The sequence below is a fragment of the Lithobates pipiens genome, unplaced genomic scaffold, assembly GCF_037356315.1.
Source record: "Lithobates pipiens isolate NorthernLeopardFrog02 unplaced genomic scaffold, aLitPip1_a1.2 Scaffold_13, whole genome shotgun sequence".
Lineage (NCBI taxonomy): Eukaryota > Metazoa > Chordata > Amphibia > Anura > Ranidae > Lithobates > Lithobates pipiens.
The window spans coordinates 246575470-246602244 of record NW_027507718.1 but is presented as its reverse complement, the minus strand read 5'-3'; the positions used below and the strand labels follow the sequence as shown (position 1 = coordinate 246602244).

Genomic DNA, 26775 nt, shown 5'->3' with positions numbered 1-26775 from the left:
GTCATAGTCAGCATAGGGAGTCATAATAATTTACAACACTTGTATATGGCACACCTAGGTGGTCCTGCCAGGGACAATGCAAAATCTGGAAGAAAATCTTGACTATAACCAGACCTCTCAACCTTCTGAAATGATAAAGGGGACCTTTTAACACACAGTAAGTAGGCGAAGGAGAGCCGATTACATTGGACCACAAAGATCCAATATGCAGAAAACGATTGGCTAAACCACAAAAATGCTTTTTTTCACCTCAATTTTTTCTTTATATAGAACCAATCATATTTGCTCAGGTATTTGTGCTGGTCCATTCTGCATTTTTTTTTTTTTGTTTCATTTTTTAAATAATGACTGCAGAAGTTTTACTGTGGTGGTGAAGACGGGAAATTTAGTGAAAAAGCACATCAATGCATTTGAATAAGAGCTTTGGTTGTGAACGTTGCCCTTGGATATCCATGGTAACAACATGCCTGTGCATCATATCGTGGATACAAAACTGCATTTAACTTAAATGCTGAATGCCTGATAAAGTACATGAGCACACTAATGTTAATAGAATCGGCTATTGCAGCTGAATAATCTCTAATGTCAGCCATATACATGGCAATTTTGAACCGCACTCAACCACTTAAAGAATTAAGTTGACCTGAAAGCACCAATTTCTATCAATCAAAAAAAAAAGTGAAACGTTTGTGGTATATTGGCTTAACCTTTTATTTTTTTCATTGCAATCAAATGCTGGTTGAAAATGCTTGATATTGCCAGGAAAATTAGCCCTTGTGTGCTTTTGGTAGGCATTTCTAAAACTGCACCTTATGCACCAGGATGGTTCTTTACTGCTGTTTCTTTGGTGCTGTCATTTTATTGTGTTTTTTTTTATTATGGAGCATTATATTTTTTTACTGTTGAAGTTCTAATCTTTCATTAGAATAAATGATACACATGTATAGAGAAAATAAATGCTCCTCCATGGAAAGGACACACAGGAATCATATGTTAAAACACATGGAAAAGACTAATGCCCTGCACACACGGTAAGACTTTCGGATGGAAAATGTACGATCGGATCTTGTTGTCGGAAAATCTGATCGTGTGTGGGCTCCATCTGACTTTTTCTGAATTTTTGAGAGCAGGATCTAAAATTTTCCGACAACAAAATCTGATCATTTAAATTCCGATCGTGTGTAGACAATTCCGACGGACAAAGTGCCACACATGCTCAGAATAAATTACGAGGCGAAAAATATTGGCTTCTGGCCTCTTTATAGTCCCGTAATACGTGTTGTACGTCACGAGTTCAGAACGATCGAATATTGCGACCGTGTGTATGCTAGACAAGTTTGGGCCAAAATCCATTGGAAAAAATCAGACGGATTTTGTTTTCGGAATGTCCGATCGTGTGTACAGGGCATGACAGGACCCATACACCCTTTGATAAATTACCAATTTATTTTCCAAACTATTTTCTTCAATGGGAATAATTCATCTATGGTCAACATCCCATTTGATCAATATGCCACACACACGGAAGTGGATTTCAATTAATAGTTAGGATATGATCGAAACATACAATTGTACGTTATAGAATGCATCTCTGTTTCCACCATGTAATCTTATAACTGAAATACAATTTTAATCATGATCAAAGTATTTCAGAGTTGTCGATCAATGCAACGTGATTGAAAATTTTCTGCCGTGACCAATCAACTCCATTTGATCAAATATTATCTAAACGGAGTCTTAGCCCTTGTGCACACGGTCGGAAATTCAGACGGAAAATGTCCGATCGGACCATGTTGTCGGATAATCCGACCGTGTGTGGGCTACATCAGACTTTTTCCGTTGGAATGTCCAACCAACAAAGTTTGAGAGCTGGATATAAAATTTTCCAACAACATGATCCGATAATCCGATGATCCGGACAAAGTGCCACGCATGCTCAGATCAAATTACGAGACCAAAGCTATTGGTTACTAGCCTGAACGTAGTCCCATCGTAACGAATGAACGTCATCACGTTCCAAATGACTGGATTTTCCGTCAACTTTGTCCGACCGTGTGTATGCAACACCAGTTTCGGACAAAATCCGTCAGAAAAAATCTGACGGATTTTGTTGTTGGAATGTCCGACCGTGTGTACAAAGGCTTAGACCCCATACACACTATGAGATTTTCTGCAGCTTTTTTTCTTCAGATTTACCAAAACCATGTAAGATGAGGTACGTCGCTCAGATAAAAAGATCAAAGTGTGTGTGGTCACCATTAGCCCTACACGCGTAAAATGCACAATGGATTGTATGGAAGAATTGATATTAAAAATGCACTTTTGCCTAAAGGAGGATTGGAACCAGTTTGATTCAGTGAAGTAATAAGAATAGCAGACAAATGAATCCAATTAAAATTTTTTCATCAGCTTTGTTATACTCCAGCAAAGCTTTATTATTATTTATTATTTAAGGTACTTATATAGCGCCGTTAATTTACGCAGCTTCACATATACAATCACATTGGTCCCTGCCCTCAAGGAGCCCACAATCCAAGGTCCCCAACTCACATTCATATACTAGGGCTAATTTAGACAGAAGCCCGAAGCTATGAATAACCGCCATGATAGGTGGTGAAACGCGTTAGCTATCTGCCCTGTTTTTTCCCTATTCATGAGGTGACTGTGTTTGGATTTTATTATCAATAAAGATGCCTTCTATGATGTGCAGCCATCCATGATTTTCTTCTTTCTCCAAGCTTGAGCAGAGCCAGCACCTGTGAGTCTCATTAGGGTGGGTGTTTCACCACGGATTTGGGAGGTTGGAGCCGCAATCTTTAGATCTACTAATCTAATCTACTTTAGACAGAAGCCAATTAACCTACCAGCATGTCTTTGAACTGTGGAAGGAAACCGGAGTAGCTGGAGGAAACCCACACAGGCTCAGGGAGAACATGCAAACTCCAGGCAGGCAGTGTCATGGTTTTGATTCCAACCAGCGACCCTTTTTAATGCTAGGTGAGAGTGCTACCCACTACACCACTGCTTTATCACTTTGGAATTCTTCATAGTGATGGCTCGTGCCTGTAACCGCTGCTCCAACTCTCCTGCTGATATGTTTTGCACATTCTGGACCTGCCCAGAAATCACTTTTCCTAGCAGACCCACCTACATGATTTTATGGTTACTAATTTTGGATTTCTGGGGCTACTTCATAGTTTCATAGTTAGCAAGGTTGAATAAAGACACCTGTCCATCCAGTTCAACCTGACTGAGTGTCTACAATTGTCCCCATCCCTGTACATTGCACACTCATGTTGGTCCCTACCCTCAAGGAGCCCACAATCCAAGGTCCCCATACATATACTAGGGCCAATTTTAAACAGAAGCCAATTAACCTACCTGCATGTCTTTGGACTATGGGAGGAAACTGGAGCACCCGGAGGAAGCCCGCGCAGGCACAGGAAGAACATGCAAACTCCAGGCAGGTAGTGTCATGGTTGGGATTTAAACCAGTGACCCTTCTTACTGCTAGGTGAGAGTGTTAACCACTACACCACTGTGCTGCCCATGCTTTTTTATCTATCAGTGCCCAAAAAACAATGTTTCGCCTGCTGTTCTTATTCGCTAGGAAGATTTCCCTGCATTGGAAATAACCTTCCTCTCCCTACATTGCTCAAGTTATTAATATCATCAATGGCTATCTTCCAAAACGTAGAATTATTCACAACAGTAGAGCATGTCCGCAAAAATTTCCAAAACTCTGGCCAATATGGTTGACCCATGTAAAAAGTCATCAGATCATGGTCCCTCTTCAATCAGGGGTTGAGGTACACACTATAAGAAAATCAAAAGAAAAATTCTGTATGAGGTCACCATAGTTAAATTTTTGTATAGTGTGTACACAACTTTCGACATCCGATTCAGACTTTCCATACGAAAACTTCAAAAGGGACAAATTCCCAAATTTTTCTTATACCCAAACGGCACTAACGATTTTCGTTTTAACGTGTACCATTTTCTTACAAGAAAAATCAGATACAAAAGACTGCGCATGAGCACAAACAATAAACAACAACAACAACAAAATCTTTGTCTTGCAAGAATTTTTTGTACTGTTTCAACTTGCTGTGAAAGTCAAGGAAAACCAGACAATCGTTTGCCAGATCTCAAACCCCTCCTGATATGTACTGATGGGTGCAGAGAGCTTCGCTCCAAGATGGACTTCTCCCCTACATTGTTCTATGCTTTTGACAGTAGAAATTTCACTTAGGTACAGGGAACTTTGAACTGTAATTGTGCTCTTCTGCATTGTATTGTACTTTTTTTGTTCCGTGTAGGCTGAATTCACATTGCACAGACATCGCATGTGATCAGCACAGCAGTGCGGTGGGAATTTCACCAGTGGGAACCAGCCTTGGGTATGAAGGGGCCCCTTATGGTAATCTAACATGACAGTTTATAGAAGGCAGAGAGTTATGCAGCTGGGACAGTACACACTAGGTCACATTTTCCTGTTTTTGTCACCATTATCTTTCATTTCCTTTATTGACTTTGAACAATGTGCGTCTGCTTTGAAAAGCCAAGTAGTATTTCCTTTATAACATCATCTTGATTGTTGTTGTTTCCCTTCTTACGTCATAGTATTTAGGAATCGTGGCAAGGAACTCGCAACTAGTATGACTGGGGGAGATAATCTTAGACTTCATATCTATGCCTGCGCAAAATAACAAAAAAATAAAACCTCACTTTCAGTACACTCTGCAATACTATTTCCTGTGTGTTAATCCTTTAAAAATGCTTTAAGTACAGAATTTTTTTTTTTAATCTGGCAGAAGTCCAATAAACTGTTAACTTCCATTGAGCTGCACTGAAATCTCAAGCAGTGTTAGTCCTCTCGCACACAATACTCCTGTTTGAGCATCAGTTTTTTCAACTGCATAGTTGCCAACTGTCCCGAATTTTGTGGGACATTCCCGCGATTAGGACATTTGTCCCAAATAAATTTTGTCCCGGAAAATGTCCCGCGAAATTTGGTTTGTCCCGGGAAATTGAATTTCCCATTTTTGCCGCCGGCCGCTAGTGGTCGGCGGCCGGCGGAGACAATGTCTCCGCTGGCCGCCATTTTTAAGAAGACCAGAAGTTGGTCTACACCCGTGGCGCCGCCCACCCCCGCTGCTAGTGTGTTACTGTTTGTGTCAGTGAGTGTAAAGGGCGGTGGGCGGCGCCACAGTCATCTGCGCGCGGCAACGGCGGCATGTCGGGGGCCAGTCTACAATGAATGTGGATGTCGGGTCGTATGTCGGGGGCCAGTGACAGACAGTCATGGTATGTGAATGTCGGGGGCCAGTCTGTGAATGTGGGGGCCAGTGACAGTCATGGTTATGTCAATGTGGGGGGCCAGTCTGTGAATGTGGGGGGCCAGTCTGTGGATGTGGGGGGCCAGTCTGTGAATGCGGGGGCCAGTCTGTGAATGCGGGGGCCAGTCTGTGAATGCGGGGGACAGTCCGTCTGTGAACGTGGGGGCCAGTCTGTGAACGTGGGGGCCAGTCTGTGAACGTGGGGGCCAGTCTGTGAACGTGGGGGCCAGTGGTATGTCGGGGGCCAGTCTGTGAATGTGGGGGCCAGTCTGTGGACGTGGGGGCCAATCTGTGAATGTGGGGACCAGTCGTATGTTGGGGGCCAGTCTGTCAATGTGGGGGCCAGTCTGTGAATGTTGGGGCCAGTGGTATGTCGGGGGCCAGTCTATGAATGTGGGGGGCCAGTCTGTGAATGTAGGGGGCCAGTCTGTGAATGTGGGGGCCAGTCTGTGGACGTGGGGGCCAGTCTGTGGATGTGGGGGCCAGTCTGGGCCAGTCTGTGAACGTGGGGGCCAGTCTGTGGACGTGGGGACCAGTCTGTGGACGTGGAGGCCAGTCGTATGTCGGGGGCCAGTCGTATGTCGGGGGCCAGTCTGTGGACGTGGGGGCCAGTCGTATGTCGGGGGCCAGTCTGTGAATGTGGGGGGCCAGTCTGTGAATGTCGGGGGCCAGTCTGTGGATGTCGGGGGCCAGTGGTATGTCGGGGGCCAGTCTGGAGATGTGGGGGCCGGTCTGTGGAGTATGTGGGGGCAGGTCTGTGCAGGATGTGGGGGGGCGGTCTGTGGATGTCAGAGGGGCACCAGATGTTAAGGAGGGGCTCCACTGATGGACACAGATGTGAGGAAAGTACCTCTGATGGGGCACCTGATGTAAGGACAGACTCCGCTTGGGACACCTGATGGCATCCGGTGGCAGGCAACGTGGCTAGTGACGCGCTCATGGCTCCCACTGATTCGGCATTATGGTGAGTTGAATGATTTCATTTTATATTACAATGTAATGATAGAAATAATGCGCTTCAATCATCCTGACACCATAACAATCATGGCGCCGTGATGATTGAAGCGCCAACACCAGGTATTTGGAATATCTTTATATGCTGATTGTCAAACTCTGGAAAACACATATTGCTATTGTGGTGTAGGATCGGGGGGCTGCTGTCCCTCCTTTACCTCTCCCCCCCCTTCCCTCTCTCCATCCCCCTCCTTTCCCTCTCCATCCCGCATTCATCTCAGACTCTAACCACACCCATTTGAGCCACGCCCATGTAAGCCACGCCCACTATTTACATAAACCACGCCCATTTTTGCAGTGACGCGCCACATTTTTACCTTTTCCTATACCACACCTATAAACGCATGCCCCGCCCCCTAATTATACCACCACTCCGCCCACTGCCAAAAAAGTGTCCCGATTTTTTTTTTTACAATGTTGACAACTATGCAACTGCATATACTTTTGAGCAACGTCACATATTTTCACACACTAATTTATTCTCGTGTTCACAATATGTTAATGGGCAGTTGCGCACTTGAGGTGTAAAATACTAAACAAAAATTTGTGCATAGGCACATTACAATTAATGGGCTGTATTGTAGCTCAGTAAAAAATATAAGCTGTACTGAGCTTTTTCAAGCTGCAGTGTGCAAGAGGTCTTAAAGTGGTTGTAAACCCTCGTTTGTTATTTTTATTTAAAAGAAAAAAAACAAACAGACATGTCTATACTTACCTACTCAGTGCAATGGTTTTGCACAGAGCAGCCCCGATCCTCTATTTCTGTGTTCCCCCTGCCGGCGCTCAAGGCCCCTCCTCTTCATCGGGTGCCCCTACAAAAAAACGCTTACCCTGGGGGCACCTGTGCGGGCTCACGCCTGTGTCCCACTGCTCCATCCATGGACACAAACAGCGGGACCCGGCCCCCGCTCCCTGCCCCCCGCGTCACTGGATTTGATTGACAGCCAATGGCTCCCGCTGCTATCAATCTGTCTAATGAGGCGAGTGACGGAGGCTGAAGTCGCTGCATTAGTGCACATTGCTGGACCGGATCGGTCTTAAGTAAATAAAAAAAAAAAGGGGGGGGGGGAGCTACAGTACAGAAGATTTTTCACCTTCTATGCATTCTATGAAAAACCTTGAGGCTTTACAACCACTTTCAAAGCCTATCTGAGTTCTCTTTTCTGGACTACAGAACACCTCCCCATTAAGGTATGGAGAGTTGGAAAAGGGGATGTATTCTATTATCCAGAAGGGAGAACTGGGAAAGACTGACAATGTGGCTTAGGATTTCAAGGCAGTAGAGGTACTTTGTTGTCAGCTCAAACAGGAAGTCGGGTATAAATAATATTTATTGTAAAGATAGCTAAAATTTAAATTTTTTTATCTTTATTTTAGTGAAACCTACACTTACAGTTTATTCCAGGGTTGTCTATGCGTTTTGAAAAGGAGTCAACTTGGTAATATTATTGTACTGGAAAACGCTGTCCTTGTGAGTAATATGGAGCAACATTAGGCTAACTAAATTTCAGGAAAAGTCCTGCCAGCAGCTTCTTTGGAGCGGTGAACTCAATGGGGCAGCGCTGCATTACCGCCGGCAAAACGCCACTATTGCGGCGTATTGCGGGCGGTTTTTTCTCAACCACTAGCGGGGGTAAAAGTGCCCTGCTAGCGGCTGAAATGCGCTGCAAATCCGACGGTAAAACGCCACTAAAAATAGCGGCGTTTTACCGCCAACGCTATGGGCGGCTTGGTGTGAAAGCCCTCTTAAATTAAATGGGAATCAATGGAGGAGAATTTCAGCTAAAAGAGGGAGTCAGCAGCACAAGGGACACATCCTACTTAGTGTAACTAATGTCCCTTGTTCTGATTTATTTTTTTCATATGTGACACATTTAGGCTTTAAAGAGTAAATCCACTTTTGTTGGGGGAAAAAAACAAAACATTCCCCTCTGGGTGATCTACTGTATGCACATTGCAAGGATTTTTGTTATTCTGAAGAAATCCCTGTTTGTTTCTCTGTGCTTCTGTACTGAGTAATGGCATGTACACACGGTTGGATTTTTCTGCAAAAAAAGTCAGACAGAATCATTTCATCACATATTCCGATCGTGTCAATTTCTGTCGGGAAAACCGTTTGTATGCTGTTCCGACGGACCAAAAACGACACTGGGGGCAGCTATTGGCTACTGGCTATTTCTTTTTTCTAGTCCTGTGGTACGTGTTGTACATCACCACGTTCTAAACGGTTGAATTTTGGTGTGATCGTGTGTAGGCAAGTCCATTTCAGCGGAACTCTGTCGGAACTCCATCAGAAAATCTGTCAGCGTTCATTCTGACGGAAAAAACGGTCGTGTGTACGGGACATGAGTCTAATGTTAGTGATTTCATAATCGTCAACCAGCTGCTCTGCCCGCAGGGCTCTGAGGAAAATTGCTGGGTCTGCATACCTTTTTAGATGTGATTTCCTATTGGGAGTTTCTCGCCAAAATGAAGTTTTTGCTGCAGGGGATGCCAAAAATCTGACTTGTATCTTACTGTAGACTTCTGGGAAAATGAGCGAGCCACACAATGTTTCAGGGCGGTGGTCAGTACACATTCTGTGTACAGAACACCTCCAGGTATTTTACAGAAAATACAGAACTGCAGATTGAAAAGGAAAGGTCATTTTTAATAACATTCAATTGCAGTATGACTTGTGTCTCAATTGTATACGCTATATTTATTTTTTTTATTTGCTTTTTTTCCCCCACAAAATTGGAGTTACCCTTTAACCAAGAATGCGATACAGCTAATCCATGATGTTTGCAATTTTTGCTATATATTATTATTGCAAATTAAAGTTATCTTAGAGGAAAAATTGGCTTAGTGGTATCAGTGATGTTTATATATAGAGACAAGGAGTGGGTGTATATGCATATTAATAGCAGGCTAGAATTCCTGTCTGACAACTCAAACTAAAGCAAACACTCATCTTCTATTATCAACAGGTTTCTGGAGCATTCATGCATTCAAGGCTAGATTACCTGCTTTCACACAAATCCCGACCTCCACATGCATAGGTGTATGTGTTCTGTAATTCTGAAGTATAGACTGATACAGGCTCCTTTCTCATATATGTGTGTGTTCATTCGTGAGGTAACAAGCATGATATTGTGCAGTATATGTGCACCATCCCTCCTGTATTGATTTGTATTGTATGTGTACTGTCTCCCCTCATATTGTAAAGCACTGCGCAAACTGTTGGCGCTATATAAATCCTGAATATTAATAATAATAATTGTCATTTAATCTAAATGGCACCTTAACTCACTGTATTCAGTGTAAAGCAATGTACAGGCCCTTCAACGCACCACAACACACAGATGTGTATACTGTGCATTGTAGTGACCTGCTTTTACTAAAAGAAGAGCAGCTTTTTATGCATTGATGTTTGTTGGTCCCATTGAAAGTGAATGGGTGTTCAGTTTGTGAACAAAATGTGCATAGATGTGACTAGAGCTCATACAATAACCCATGTGCTGAAACTCTGCTTCTTCTCTGATATATCGCTGTGCGGCAGTGGTTTCTCATCCATCGCTGTACGTAAGTAAACATTTGGGTATGAGGTAAGCATTGTACAGTTGCAGCTTGTTGTTGATTTGCACAGGCGGCTGTACGCAAACACCTGTCACTTCTGTTTTTCACAGCGTAAAGCTCTCTTTGCTTGTCTGAGTGAGGCCCAAAAGGCTTATTCCAGTGAAAAAAACATGTCTTTTTTAGTTCTGACTATAGTGGGACAGGGTTTAAAATTGTTTTTGTTTTCTGTCTCTAACTCCATAGGGAGATTTCACCTCCCTTCCTGTTAGGCTGACCACCACCGCTCCTGCCCTGAGCTGGCTGCTTGCTATAAATTCATCCCCTTTTTAGTAATATAGGCTGTGTTTTGGCTTAAGGCCTACTTCTATAACTCTGTGCAACACAGATGGTATAATGCAAGACTTGACTATAGTTTATAGTACAAACAGTTCTAAATTATGACAGTTATAACAGTTCAACAGAACATAGTATACTCCCAGGCTGCTAGAGCCTACTTTCCAAATTAAACAAAAGGGGTCCTGGGGTGCTCATGTTTTGAGTTTCAGTGACCCCAGAAGTGGTCCTTCTCTCTCCCATTCAGGACTCCATTCACATGGCATTGCACATGATATATATAAACAGTATATCATGGCCATGCCAAAATGGCTTCTTCTTATGGGACACTAGCTTCACAAAGATGGCCACTGAGGCCTAATACAGGGGACAGATCAGTGCTCCACTGAGCTTCTCTAGTGGATGGAGTATAGCAGTGGTCTTGTCTACTCCTGTATAGAGTAACATCTTTTTTAAAGGAGAGACCCCTAGTGGTATGCTATACATCACAAACCACAGTCAAAATAAAAAGTGCCAATCAGAACAGCTCTGTGCTTTGTGATCGCTGTGAACCAGTCACAGCGATCACAAGTGTAAATTCTGTCTGTGATTAGCAGCCAGCCCTCACCCTCCATTCTGCCTGCGTGAAAGGGAGGAAGATTGTTCAGGCCTTTTGTGTTAAGCCTGCCATAGATGGTTCAACTCTCGTCTGATTCAGCAAGGGCCAGCTGGGATTCGAACCATGTATAGGCAGGCTGATAGTACCAAAGTTGATAGATCGATCAACTTGGGTACAACCAGCCTGTTGGATTTTACCTGCGAGTATTCCTAGCAGCTATTATAGCCGCTAGCAGCAATCACTGTGTTTTTCCGGCAGGGACAGCGCCTCATGCCCCTCTGACTGGTGAACACGATGGCTCCGCGAGTGGAATTCCCCCATGAGCACAGTGGTTGCAGGAAAGGAAAATCGCTCTATCTATGGCCAGCTTTATTCAATGGCACTCTCTGTTCCTGTCTCCCAATTGTGCTTCTGCATATGATGCAAGCTACTGATGGCCATAGGGCTGTCTGAAAACAACTTTCACAAAGGCATGGTCCACGGTTGTCACCATCAGGAAACCCACTGATTGGATTCCATCTGAAAATTGCCATATAGCCAGCCATCAATGGCAGGAGATGAGCGGCAATGAGATTTAACAAAAGGATAAAAAAGTTCTAAACAAGTACTTTCTTTAAAAGGCAATTATTTATGATACACAGAGCTATAGCAAATTAAATATCATTCAGTAAGAATTTCCATTTATTTTAATAAAACGTTCTGGTTGAAGTTAGGCTTTTAGGGTTTACATGTACTGTAGGGCAGTCTTGACACCTGGTACTGTTGGATCAGTGGTACTGCTAGTACACTAATATTTTAGGTGCAGGTTTGCTTTAATAAACTAACATACAGAAGCTCTTGGGATGCAGTGATTGCCGGGAGACGCTTATGCGACTTAATCCTGAACAAATGTGGCAGCTGGAAATGCAAAGAACCTCACTATTCTGCTATATTCAGTGTAACTGAACCACAGTATTCAAAAGAGCCTAAAATTAAACTTCCTCTTTAAGATGGTGCAGCTGCAAATACAGCATACTGTACATTAGGAAGAATATCTCCATTCCCTTACCATACTGTTCCTTTTATTCTGAAACGTTATACAAAGAAATTCCTTAACACTCAGTACTAAGGCTATCTACAGAAAGGCACCAAGGCTATGGTTAAAAGTAAACTTGTATATTATTATTTAGAAAGGGGGTTGATAAGGCAAATATAAACCAACAACGATCATAGTTACACAATCCACCACACTGAAAAGGTAAGGGAGAGAGGGTGGGGCATAAATGGCATAATGGCCCCAGGTCAGCATAAACGGTAGCAATGCTTCACAGAGTACCCAACAGGCAGTAACCAGACATTTAACCATACCGGAACTATACTCAGGGCCAGGACAAGGGGTGGGCAGGAGGGACGGCTGCCCTAGGCACTGTGGTATCATGAGAGGTGGAGGGGGCACCACAAGGAAGTTGATGGGGAGGGGATTTGTTTTGGGAGGAGGAATTGGGGGGTGGCAGGGGGTATAAATTTGTGTAGGAGGGGAATTTGAGGGGTGCTATGAGTTGTGATTTGGGGGGACTTGTGTTGGGAGGTGATATGGTGGAGAGGGAGGGGATTTGTAAGAGGTGGGATCATTTTTTTGGGGGGGAGGGGGATTTGTGTTGGCATGGATGATTGTGGGCTTTTTGTGCTAGGAGGGGAAATTTGAGGGGTAGAGGATTTGTGCTAGGAGGAGTGATTTTTTTGGGGGGGGTTGATTTGTATAGGGGGAGGTTTGCGGAGAGAGGGTTTGAGCTAGGAGGGGGATGGGGGGGCAAAGATTTGAGCTGAGTGGGGTGGATTTGTCCTGGGAGGAGGGGGAATTTACGCTTAGGGGGTAAGCTTGCAGATTAATCCCCAATTTTTTGGGGGGTGGGGGGATTATGCTGACATAGAATGCTCATACATCTTGGGGCATGTTTGCCCTGGGCTTTAGATGACCTTGTCCTGGCACTGACTATATTGCTTGCGTGTCCTAATGATGGCTATGCTAGGCCTAGACCAGCCTTTCTCAACCTTTTCAACACAGAGGAACCCTTGAAATAGTTCTCCGGTCTCGGGGAACCCCTACTAAAAATGTGAAATCTACAACTCATGATACAATAGTGTGATGATCAGTGGGAAGAATTCTCCTTACACTTGTGGTCATTGGGAAGACTTACCCCCTTACAGATAGCTAAAAAGATCAGTGGTGGCGGTGGGAACTTATCTGAGAGGCAGAAATTGCCCAATTATGAAGGAACCTCTAGCAACCTTTGGAGGAACCCTAGTTGAGAATCACTGGCCTAGACTGTAGGGATGAACAAGTTCAGCATTAAACGGCATAAACAATGTAAAGAAAAAAAGAAGGGGACTATTACATTTAGTAAAAGGGGCATTCTCTAAGATGGATCCTCTGCTGGCTAACATTGGGGCCCTTAGATGACGATTGGTGCACTAGAGGTAGTCTTTATGTTCTGCAGGCATAAGAGATGCAGCTTAAAGTGATTGTAAAGTCTCATTTAAAAAAACAAAAAACAAACATGTCATACTTACCTGCTCTGTGCAGTGGTTTTGCACAGAACAGCCCGAATCTCCCTCTTCTCGGGTCCCATGCCCGCACTCCTGGCTTCTCCCTCCTGCTGGGTACTCCCACAGCAAGCAGCAATTAGCGGCTCCGTGTGTCCATTCACCCCTTTCCATCTCCTCATCGCTGGATCAAGAGGGGGCACAGGTAAGTATTAGAGGGGGGCTGCGGGGACTGCTGCACACAGAAGGTTTTTTACCTTTATGCATACAATGCATGAGGCTAGGTTCACACTATTGCGATGCGGGAACGCCGCGAATCCGCGGCTTTTTTCCGCATCGCATACCTCCCGCCGGCAGTTCACACTGCCCTATGCGGACGGCTGGGGGTGTCAATGTTATGTTAATGACACCCCCAGATCCGTCGGCATATCGCAGTGCGATCTGCCGACTCGCACAGGAATCGGATCGCATGGTGTGAACCCCCATGCGATCCGATTCCGTTGCGGACCCAAAAAAGGGTCCTGTGCGAGTTTGCTGCGGGACAGCTGCGAGTTCAGCCATACTATCTGTATGGCTGAACTCGCAGTGCTACGGAGATCGGATGTGATTTGCTGTGCGAATCACATCCGGATCTCCCCCCGCAGCAGTGTGAACCCAGCCACCTTGTGCCTTTACAACCACTTTAAACAAGGCGAGGCAGAACATTTGTGAACCAGGATGCATGGCAAAGCTGTAGTATAACTTCACCCTGAGGTTGCAATAACGAGATGTAAACTCAAGTGGCTGGAATATCAACTGACAGCATCTAAATATGAGGGGAATGCTAAATGTATCCTGCTCTCAGTGGTTTGTCTGTTATTAGTGATACAGATGGGTTGGCGGCCCCCTCTAGAGCTGATCCCAATGTGACAGTGACTTGGCTGACAGTTCAGCTAGTCTGGCAGATGCGCTGGTCTCTCTGCAATACCAGTTCAGTTGGTCTGGCAGATGCACATTGAACAAGTAGCAATTCTGACCCCTGCAATTTCTGGCCTTCTCCCAGGCTCTCTCAAGTTGCTCGTTCCAATAGGTCTGGAATGCTTGGATTCCATAGCGCCAAGAGAGCAAGTTTTCCTGGGCAATGAAAATAAAGCTATTGGGATTTGTATTTTAGTAAGGAAATCATTTAATTAATTGGCCAACACCTTGAACTACATCAGCAGAAGGGGCAGAAAGACAAATACATTTCAGAGCAATATTTTTGTCTGTAGTCCAGTACCCAGCTACACATGGAATCCTTTTATTAGCCATATTAAGTTAGGCCCTTTCACACTGATGAGATGCAGCTTGACTACACCGCAGTGCAGTGTACCCCCAGGTTTGGTGCAGGTTAGCTGTGTTTCCCATTGACTTCTATTGTATCCCATGGTTTTCATGTGCTTCTGAAAGTGCAAGACTCCTACATGGAGAATTACAGAAAATCTACCAAAACCGCTGGACATACAGTAATAGAAGTCAATGGGAAAGTGCAGCTTACCTCAGTGTAAAAGGGGCCTTAAAGTAGAACGAAGGCTTCTCATTAAAAAACAAAACAAATGCAGACTGTGATTTCTCTTACTCCCCCTGTAAACCCCACATATACCTGTAGATCCTGCCAATAAAGTCCGCCTGATGCAGCTTCCTGTGATGGTGTGGCAACCATACTGCACTGTTACTGTACTCAGAACGGAGATGCCACTTTCTAGTTGAATGTGTTTTCAAGTAGGCTGTATCTACATGAGCTGCAGTGGAACGAAATTTTTTACGGGTGGGCATAGAAGCGGACAGTCAACAGCATTGTCACTGCTGATTTACAAGCCTGTAAGCCAGGATTTGACAAATCCCAGGCACCAGGTCGCCATGGTGAGTGGAAATTGCATCCTGGTGCCTGGGCTTACACTGCAGCATCGGTCTGGATTCTCCCCATGTGGCCCCCCTCTGCGAGTACACAGACTAATGCCGCGCACACATGATCGGACTTTCCGACGGAAATGTTCAATGTGAGCTTGTTGTCAGAAAGTCTGACAGTGTGTATGTTTCATCGAACATTTGCTGTCGGAATTTCCTCACAGAAATGTTTGAGAGCAACTTCTCAAATTTTCCGACAACAAAGGAAAGTCCGCTCATATGTACACAAGTCCGAGGCACAAAAGTCCACGCATGCTCGGAATCAAGCAGAAGTGGCCGCACTGGATATTGAACTTCCTTTTTATTGTCCCGTCATACGTGTTCTTGATGTTTGGAATTTCCAACAACATTTGTGTGACCGTGTGTATGCAAGACAAGCTTGAGCCAACATCCTTTGGAAAAAAAATCCACGGTTTTGTTGTCGGAAAATCAAATCGTGTGTACGGGGCATTAGAGGTCAGGCTGGCCAGTAATTGAGGCTGCTACTTTGTCGCCTGCTGGAGCAGGATACACGCTACTTTGTGGGAACTGGTGTCGTCTGGTGGACGGGGCTGTGAGGAGCATGGCTATGGGCTTCCCTTGCTTGCTTTCACTGCCCACCCGCCCTCCTCCGACATCCCCTTCCCGGGTTGACAGCAGTTGTGGGCTTGATCTGTCACCCTTTGCTTGCTGCTGGTGAATGGATGGGGAGTGCATCAAAGGCGTGCGCACAGGGTGTGCCGGGTGTATTCCTGGGCACACCCTATTTACCTAGTGCACATTAGCATTATTGCTCTGTGTGCTGGCGGGAAAATGGAAAATATATCCCTCTAACCACAATAGAAGCACTTACACACTTCACTTTCATTGTGCCAGCAGGTAGATTAATGTACCAGGACCATATACATGTAGACACACACACACACGTGTTTGAGCTTTGGGGTGCACACCCTAATGCTATAGGCTGCGCACACCTATGGAATGCATATCAGTGCCACCTCATCTGTGCCTGACAGTGCCACCTATTGGTGCAGCATATCTGTCCTCATCAATGCAGCCCAACCGTGCCTGTCAGTGGCACCTCTCAGTGCCATCTCATCTGTGCCCATCAGTGCCACCTATCAGTGCAGCATATCGGTGCCCATCAATGCAGCCCATCCGTGCCTGTCAGTGGCACCTCTCAGTGCCATCTCATCTGTGCCCATCAGTGCCACCTATCAGTGCAGCCCATCAGTGCAGCCTATCAGGGCCCATCAGTGCATCCTATCAATGCTGCCTATCAGCGCCACCTTATCAGTGCAGCTTATCAGTGCCCATGCATGCAGCCCCATCAGTGCACATTAGTGAAGGTAAACAAAGTGAACAATTACTTATTTGCAAAATGTTATAACAAACGAAACAAACAAACTTTTTTTTTCTGTCTTTTTTTGTTTAGCATCAGGCGTGAGCAACGCCTATTGCCCAACACCCCGGACATGCAGTTCTGGGCACCGGGCAGCTGATTTTAAAGACTGGCTCCTAACTTTTTTAGCTGGGTCCTAGGTTTAAAGCAAATTTGTCAAGCCCTGCTGTAAGCACCTGGCCACACTGGATTTGGCACTAGTTTAGAGTGTCATACAGGAGCTTTTAGTTGTACGAGAATAGCAGCATCATGCAAATTGCATGTTTTTAGATCAAATGGTATCTATGGGATTCTGGTGTATGTTGCACAATACTGTATTATATAATACAGATGCTGCATAAATATTATATAGCTCATAAAGAAACTAGAAATAATAAAGCTAAAATGTAATGTTTGCTCCAGTGGTTTCCAAGTTGTCCTCCCCCCCCCTCCCCCCCTTACACCGTGCTTTAAAAATAATAAAGCTCTAACTTAATGTTTGATGTTATATTCCTAAAATAAGGGGTTTGTGGAAATTGTGCAAAATATATCTGTTTCACACTGGGTGGTGTCATTTTAAAGGCCAATTAAAATCATGTTTTTTTTTCTATTACTGTAATGCAGTAAAGCTGCATAATAAAGTTTTCATTTTTATTATTTGTATGTGGTGTTTTAATTATGTGTTAGTGCCTAGAAGTGTATTAAGCTGCATTGTGCTGGCAGCATGCTGGAGATCCGGAATGCTTCTTTCACACAGAGGGGCAGGGGTCTGATATCCCACCTTCACAATGCTCCAATCAGAGCACTGCTCAGGGAGTGGGTGCGCAGGGGCGGACTGACCATTCGGCCACTTGGGCACTTCCTGAGGGCCCGAGACACTAGGGGGCCCCATCAGGGTTGCCAGCCTCAGTAAAACCAGGGACAGTATGTAAAAATTTGGTTTTTTTTTACATCTGTCTCTGAAATGTCCCTTACCGACATCCTTCTGGTCTAAAAATCCAGAGATTATAGCTGCCCCACCTCTCCAGTACCATCTCAGCCAATAGAAACATGTCTGTGTATACTGTGTGATTGTATACTGTGTGTGTGTGTGTTTGTGTATACTGTGGGGCCCCATAATCTCCTATTGCCCGGGGGCCCCATAATCTCCTATTGCCCAGGGGCCCCATAGTCTCCTATTGCCCGGGGGCCCCATGAGTTGTCAGTCCGCCCCTGTGTGTGCGTTGTTGATTAGAGCACTGTGCATGGGGCGTGACGGATGGCTGGAGACCCGGACCATTGTCACCTGTGTGAGGGAAGCGGTTTGGATCTCCAGTATGCTGACAGCACAAGGCATTATAACAAAAAACTGCCATATTCTTTGCTTGATATTCAGCTTTACTGCATAACAATGCATGAAAGCAAAGACTTTATCTGGAAAGAAAGCAAATAATAGAAATTTATTGCTAGTGTTTACATACACTTTAAAGCATAGACTGATTATTTTGGAATGTGAGCCGTAGAAACCAGTCTCCCTTCAGAAGGCTTCTTTCAAACTTGCGATACTGCTTACCAATGCGTCTAAAAAGCGATTCATGGTGGATCACAAGGATGGCGTAGCAGTGGCTGACAGCCATTCAAGAGGTGCTACTGCTGCTTCCTGAACACCTTTTTTTTTTTATTACTTTTATTTGTAAATTGCAAATCTACAATTTTACACAGGATCTGAGCATCTGTGGCTGATCGGCCTGTTTTTACTGCCCCTGGCTGTCCATCTGAAATCACCAGAAAGGTCTTTTTCTCTCTGTTTTTCTTCTTTTCTTTTTCCAGATAGTAAGATAGTAATAGGAGAAATAGTATTTGGTTGTAAATGATATACTTCTATGTATTCCTTTCTCTAGGTTTAATATATAAAGCACACTGCAACACCTTTTAGAATCTTTATAGTAGATTTAGTTGGAGTTATTCCTTAAAGTGATTGTAAACCCGCACATACTGTATAGCCAGTGAAGGGACTGGCCTCAGGTGATACAGATGAAACAAATCCTCCTATATAAATTGTACCTGTTTAAATGCAGTCTTCTCTGCATCCATTCAAAGTGCAGAATTTATAAAGCTGTCAGGGCGGCGAGCTGAAGGAATGTTCTGAAGAGCTCTGAGAGCTGATTGGAGGGAAGAGACACCCCCCACCCCCCCTTCACACAGCACACGGGAACAGAGCTAAGGCTGTCAATAAGCTGGAGGTCCCCCCCTGTCACCATTTTTCTCTTGGTGTCAGGAAATCTTGTCAGAAGTGATTCATGCTGATAAGAGTAATGAGACAGCGGACAGAAATGACACTTCGTACTCTGTGCTGAGACAAGTACACACGATAGATGGATATGCCTTGCCCATATTTCATGTCTGAGGTTTACAACCACTTTAATACGTTGAAGAGGAAATATGTCAAACATGCAGCAATCTCTTTTTATATATAGATTTATAGGAATGAATTGCATGGGGAATGATAATATCTCTGAGATGTTCTCAGAACAGGACCAAGTGCTGCCCTCTGCACAGTGCTATGTTCTATAAAGAAACACATCTATTACCAGTTCATCGAATAATAACAGTGTTTTGTGTGTTCACAAAGCTGAAAATATTCAGGAATTAGTGTGCCAAAATGCCGAGCTTAATGCTAGATTGTCAGAGTAGGAGAGCTGCTAAATTCTAGCTATTCTGGTGTTGTGTTGCTTCATGCCCACATCTAGTTGCCAGGTTTCTGAATCACCATGATCTTTAGCTTCCGAGGAAAACAACATAGAGTTTTATGTATTTACTGAGAAATGTAGTGTTGCAAGTGTACATTTTTCATCTATAGTTATAGGGCAACTGATCAACACAATTGGGCTTACACTTAGGGGTTGATTTACTAAAGGCAAATAGACTGTGCACTTTGCAAAGTGCAGTTGCCCTCTGCAAGTGCAGTTGCTCCAGAGCTTAGTAAATAAGGTAAGGTTTCACTTTGCACCCAATCACGTGCAAGAAAAAAAAAACAGCATTTTTGCTTGCACATGATTGGATGACGGAGGTCAGCAGAGCTTCTGCTCATTTATTAAGCTCTGTTGTTCTGAGATAGATTTATCACTGTAGACGAGACCGAAAAAGAGGTCAGGGACAGGTTGTACAGTATGTTGTTGCAGTGGTACTTCGTAGTAGCAGAGGGAAGAATTTATTAATCCAAGTGTAATCTTGATAGTAAATCTGTTTTATAATCAAGGCTTGGAAAGAGCTATAGATATAGACATCACGTTGCTCCTTAACCCATTCCCACCCAGCCCCAGTTTTCACCAGCCTTACCCAATGTTTCTTTATCAGGGTCTTTACGCTGGGAGGCAGGATTGACTGCCTAGTCAATGTTTCTTTACCAGGGTCTTTACGCTGGGAGGCAGGATTGACTGCCCAGTCATGTGACCACTGTGACTGGCATTACTGGAGACCTGGAGCTGGAGTTAGCACACCCACTGCAGAAGCCTTGGTCCTCCAATGGACACATTTATGCAGTGGGTTGATATTAAAGCCCATTCTCTTTGTCGTTGCATATATGTGTTAAGTGGGTGGCATGAGGTTAAAGCTAAATTCCAGATGTGGCCAATTTTGCATAGTGACATTGGTCAAGCTTGGACCAATGTAGCTAGCTATGATTGTGCCATACCTGACTAATCTCAGAGGAAGCTGAAAATCACTGTAGTAGGCTGTGCTACTACAGAAATTGTCGCTGGCTTTTAGGCCCTGTGCTGAACGCCTGCCTTGCTGCTTAGGCCCTCTATACAAAGAGGGAATTTCTTTCCTGTAACCCAGGGGTCTCAAACTGGTGGCCCTCCAGCTGTTGCAAAACTACAAATCCCATGAGGCATTGCAAAGCTGACAGTTACAAGCATGACTCCCACAGGCAGAGGCATGATGGGACTTGTAGTTTTGCAACAGCTGGAGGGCCGCCAGTTTAAGACCCCTGCTGTAACCACAGGTTGCAGGAAAGAAATGTTCTCGATTCCCCCATCAACACAGACAGTGTTGATGCGGGAATCCCTCCTGCCGGGCTGTTGTGTTCTCAGGGAGGGGTAAGCCGTCTCTGCCGGGAGAAGACAGTGATTACATTTAGTGGCTATACCAGCCACTAGCGATAATTGCAGGTAAAACCCGGCATGGTGGTTGTACCCAAGTTGATTGATCGGTTTGAATCTGATTGATTGGTGAACCAGATCAGATTCGAACTGTGTATAGCCCACCTAAGTGAACACAGAAGGTTGTTTGCTTGGATCGGGCGCCATTTAGAGAATACTTTAAATTTTCTGAATAAATGCAAAGCATTCTCTGTTTGGGTGAGGTGGAGACTATGGTGCCACAACCCCACCTCTCCACATCAACCAATCAGAGAACACATTGCATTCATTGAGAAAAATGCAAGGTGTTCTCTGAGTGGTGACCCGGAAGACAGCTTCCAAGAGTATCAACCAGGTATGGCCAAGCTGGACCAATGTAATTATGCCAAAATAGCCATACCTGGAATTCAACTTTACATTCAGTGGCAATTGAGGCTAATTATAATTAATGTTTTCATGTAAGTAGGTGTGGTTTGGCATCTGGTGGAGGATCACAGTGGTGAGGTGGATCACCGCCTGAGAATATACACATGTTTTGTGATGTTGTTGCACTTCACGGCAATGTTCTTGTAAGGCTTTTAAAATCACATATTGGATGGTGGACTTATATTGTGAACTCACTTTTTTTTTTAAGACTATGCACTGAAATTCATGTCGTGCAGATCATTGTTGTGTGATTTTAGTTTTTTTAAATTTAAATTTGTTTGTTGGATGTTATATATGTTATATGTCTTTAGAAAGTGCTGCACATTTCTTATTTTTCACATTTGTTTCAGTAATCTTATATCTATTAGAGTGCTAGCGGCAACACATTTGTAAACCCTGTGAATAGTAAATTCTGGATAAGCTGCACTCCCACACAACAAAACATATCACATTTTTTATATGAATACTATAAAAGTACAGGATGGGTACAAGCAGGAGATGAGAATGAACAAGCTTGACGCGTTTCACACGCTTTACGTGCATTGTCAAAACCACAAATCTATAAGCACAATACTCTCTATTATATAAGGTTGGTCATGTGATAGTCCAGGTGTATCTAATGAAGTGATTGCAAAAAGGACATAAATAAAGGACATACAATAAAATCATATAATTAAAACAGAATCCAAACAACAAGAAAAACAAGAAAAGTTCAATACAGAAATAGCATCTTAAACACCTTTTTAACCAAGTGTGACCACAGATGGTAACAGGTAGAGGATGAACAAGGACAAACTAATAACTGTCATTAAGTAGCCAATGTACTCTTAAGGATGTCCAAAAAAAAAATCAAAATGTACATTTATATACCCTCTAGCACAATTTCATTTTATGATTTAACTATAAACTTGATAAATTTTCTCCAGTCACTTCTTCCAGATCTTTAGGGGATGCAAAGAGAGGCCCACTCAAACACATTTGGTAGGGCTAAGATACCAACACCTTTCAGATCCACAGCCAGTTGTGCCTACCCCCTCCCAAGCCTAGTGCTCCAGTGAGTACCGAAGGAGCAGAATGGTAATTAGTGACTGACAATCAATGTTCGCCTCTGCGAGCTCAGCGGTTATGTGATCGCTCAGTTCTCTGTCTTAGAGCTGGGGGGGGGGGGGGGAAGACACACCTGCAGTATCTCACAGATACTGATACAGATACTGATAAGAATCCAATTTATTGTACGATCGCGTCAAAAGCGTTTTTTTTTGTCTGATTTTTGGATCATGTGTACGGGCCATTAGGGTTTAAATACAATTAAAGTCATAATGTTCCTCTGGGGTGTACCTTGAATGATATCCAAAACATTTTGATCACCTAAAGCTACAGATTCTTTTTCATGTTTTGCAGTATATGTATCCTATTAAGTTGCTATGCCTTTAATGAGCCAGCATTGTATAAAAAATATGCTATACATTTACATGTTGAAAGTTGTTTTAGTTTTTTTAAATTTACATAATGTTATGTTCATATTCTGTAGGTCCTTATTAGACATTACTTTTTTTCCACTTCAGTTTTGTCACCAGTGGTAACCTAAAACACTAACTTACTCTTGGCCTTTTTTGTGTTAATATCATATGCAGTGGCAATCGCTCTTCGAAGACCTTCAAACCAAAGAAGAGTATTCCTGAAGGCTCCCACCAGTATGAGCTGCTCAAACATGCAGAAGCCACTCTGGGGAGTGGTAACCTCCGCATGGCTGTCATGTTACCAGAAGGGGAGGACCTCAATGAATGGGTGGCTGTAAATAGTAAGTGCTGATATATTTTAAAATCTAAATCCGATTTTTTTTTTTTTCCTTAGAAGATTTTTTCTGTGTCTCTATAAAGTGTACATGAGCTGTATTTGAACACAGCACCTATACTGAGGCCCAACGCCCAAAAAAATTAGATTAAATTATGTTAGGTTTAACAGTTGGAGTGTAAGACTTATTATTAACGATTTATATAGCGCCAACAGTTTACGCAGCGCTTTACAATGTATAGGGGGGGGGCAACACAATTACAGTACAATACAAAAGGTACAGAAGGGCCCGGCTCGTAGAGCTTACATTCTAAAGGGAGGGGGTGGTGGTACAAAAGGTAATAGCTGCAGAGAATGATTTGAGTGGGGTAGCTCGGGGACAGTTAGGTGGGTGTGGGATAGGCTTCCGTGAATAAATGAGTTTTCAGGGAACTCTTAAAGGTGAACAGGGTAGGGGTTGAGCGGACAGATTGGGGCAGGGAGTTCCAGAGGATACTTGTGACCTAATAATTCAGTTGCAAAAATAAAATTACATGAACTGCATTTTAATTCAGTAATCCACAAATAAACAACTACTGCAGGAAAAAAAAGTATGACTTGTCCTTTAAAGGTTATCTCCATTCAAACAGCATAATATTCAAGGGAAATACTATGTTTGTGCATATGTATAATATATATTCTTTAATGGTATTCACACCATATGCAGGTTTGTTTCACCTTCCAATTAAGGTGCAATGCTAGTATAGTGATCCAGGCATACCGACCAGAAAGTACAACCAGGTCCTGGACCTCTCCATATGCTACACTACCATTAAGTGATGCAGCCTGGTCCAAGAACCATCAAAGCCTGTAATTGGACACCGAAGGAGAGCAAGCTGATGATGTCAGCCATGTGCTCTCTTCATAGGCGCGCGCATGGGGTGTGCCGGCTGTGCCTGGGCGCACCCTAATTTACCTGGTATGGCACAGATTTTCCCCACTGCTCAGACCCCCTCCCCCTTCCCCCCTGCAGCACTGCTGGCTTCCCTCCTTCCCTATCAAACAGGGGGATATTTCAGGATGGAGAGCGGAGGAAATGGCCTGTAAAAATTATGGTTTACCAGTCCCTTCCTTTTCTGAATGAACACAGTAAGTGATGGGTATCGATCACTCACTATGTTCACAACTGAAGCATAATAAACGTTATGCTTCAGTTTGTGAATGAACAGGAAGCTGCTTGGCATAGAGCACGTCCTATTGATTCACTGTCCGGTGCAGAGGAGGTTGTAGAGAGAGAGGGACTTGGACATCTCTGTCCTCAGTCACTTTCTCTTTCTTAAATGTGAGACATCTGGAGTCTGTTTAAACTCCTAAATTTTCACCAAAGCCCCCCAACAAGGTTCCTAAAAAACAAGAAATTATTAAAAATAAAATAATAAAAAACAACTGACACCTCCTGACCTACTGACATCAGTCTGTGCCCTACTGACAAAGTCCACTGCTCTGCTGACTGATGCCATCCAATGTTCTATGGACACTAACCTCTGTCCTACTGATACATCCACTGCCTTACTGGCTGGCACCATCCACTGTCCTACTGATACCGACCTCTTCCCTACTGACATGTCACACACCTATGCTCTCTTCTCCTATAAGTATGTTCATTCTAAGCAGTCCCAGGACAAGGGCATCCAGTGCCTGGAGTCAAGGCAAACATGACATACTGCAAAATGAGGCTTGGCGACAAAGGGAATATACAGCATGCAAGACAGAACAATGGAGTGCAGAATAGGTTATGTACAATATACGATACAGAATGAGGCTTGGCAGCATAGGGAATGTACATTTCATTTTGAATGAGGGGGGTGGAATAGGAAATGAACAGCATTGCATACGGAATAAGATGGTGCAGAATAGTGACTGTACAGTTATATCTATGGAATGAGGGGGTGCTGAATAGAAAATGTACAGCATTAGATATGGAATGAGACGTGCATAATAGTTAATGTACAGCACTGGCATATGGATTTAGGGGGTGTGAAAGAGAGCACATACATCATGGCATAGGAAATAAGGCATCATGAGAAAGGGAACGGCATTCAGAGTTGGACCGTGAAGAGTAGTTACAAATCACCTTAAAGCCTCATGCCCACCAATGTTTTTACAGCCTCTTTTAGGAGCATTTTTCACAGCTTAAAAACGCCTCCCCATGTTTGCCTATGACCTCATGGTCACCGAGCTATTTAGGAGCAGTAAGTAGCATAGGCAATTTTATGCTTAAAAAAAAACCCAGGACCAGTGCGCTAGAGCTGTAAAAATGGCAGACGCCGGTAAAAAGGTGTTAAACGCGATTTAACGAGGCTTAACGCTGTATGCCCTTGTCCTCATCAACATGGGCCCCATATTGAGGGCATGTAGCCTGGTATGGACCTGCCGGGCTGCATGCTCGGATAAGGGTCTGGTATGGATCTTGGGGGGAACCTCACGTAAAATTTTGTTGGGGTTTCCCTTCAAGATTCTCAGCACACAAGTTGCACTGCAAGTCGGATCATCTTGATCTGACTTTTGGTGCGACTTCTATTCAAATCAATGGGCTCCCATATGGAACCATTGATTTTGAAAGGAGACAGGGAAACATGGCTGAAAGATAGTGTGGCTAAACACGCATTGTCCCCAATGCAAAACGCTTTTTTCCTGGCGTCGGTAATAGCTTTTCAGCTCGTTTTTTAAAACGCCCGTGGGCATTAGGCCTAAAAATGGCCTACTTCCGCTGTTGCTGCTCAGGCTGTTCACCTCTAGATCTTCACCAGTGAGTTGAGGAGGGGACATAGGTCAGGACCCCAGTGATGAAAAGTGTTGGGTGGAAGATCTCCTGCACTGCCAGTGACATTGGGTCACTCAACCCCATCTCCAGACTTCCATCAGTGCAGGGCCCACACAGGATTTGACAGCTCACCTGCTGTCATTCGTAAACACATTAGCCATCAGAGAAAGACATACAGTGCTTTCTCTGCTGGACTTTGCATTACATGTCATCAGTCTGAGCCACAGAGAAAGTGAGTAGAGGAAGACTTCCCCTGTCAACTTCTGTGTTCACTAAGGAATGTGGAAAACTGGTGAAATGTCAAACCCTGTACAGGTTCCATGCTAAGGAGGGCCTGATTATGTGGATCATAGCAAGTGAAATAGGGGTATTGCTCGTAGTAACTAAATATGTGTTAACCTGTCATTGCGCTACAAAACGGTCATAACTGGATACTATAAGATTAAAAATTTATCACAGCCAATGTATCATAGTTTAGGTTAAATCAGTATATATGCACTGTGTACCCCTGTGCCAGCTCAGTTTTATTGTGAGGAGACCAAAATATTCTGTTCGCATGAAAATGACCGAATAAAAAAACTGTACTTTTGGGAAGGTACACAAAAAAAATATTTAAATATAATTTCTATCTTTACACATTTTGTACTACTGTATTTAAAGGAACTGACTGCATCTTAACAAAGTGCAGAATTTTTGCCTAATTTTCCATCTGCTCATATTTAGGCATCTAATAGTTTGTTGTTTTCACTTCCAGCTGTGGATTTTTTCAACCAGATCAATATGTTGTATGGAACCATTACAGATTTCTGCACAGAAGAGAGTTGTCCAGTAATGTCTGCTGGACCCAAGTAAGATTTTTTATTTTATTTGTGTCATGGCTGTTAATGTCCACATTTTTAGTTTGTGTTCTCGCATCAATGGGGCATCTCATTAGTATAGTGGCAATAACTTGTTTCACCTGGAAGTGCTTTATCCTAAAA

General features: G+C 43.7%; 1 protein-coding gene across 1 annotated transcript in view; it reads left to right on the top strand.

The window, feature by feature from the left end:
- The window catches only part of MOB1B (MOB kinase activator 1B), a 118454-nt gene that overhangs the window by 53120 nt on the left and 38559 nt on the right, over positions 1-26775 (top strand). Inside the window, exons 2-3 of the mRNA XM_077476462.1 lie at positions 22833-22999; positions 26550-26643. Of these exons, the coding sequence (XP_077332588.1) occupies positions 22833-22999; positions 26550-26643 (261 nt within the window). The remainder of the gene's footprint in view (positions 1-22832; positions 23000-26549; positions 26644-26775) is intronic.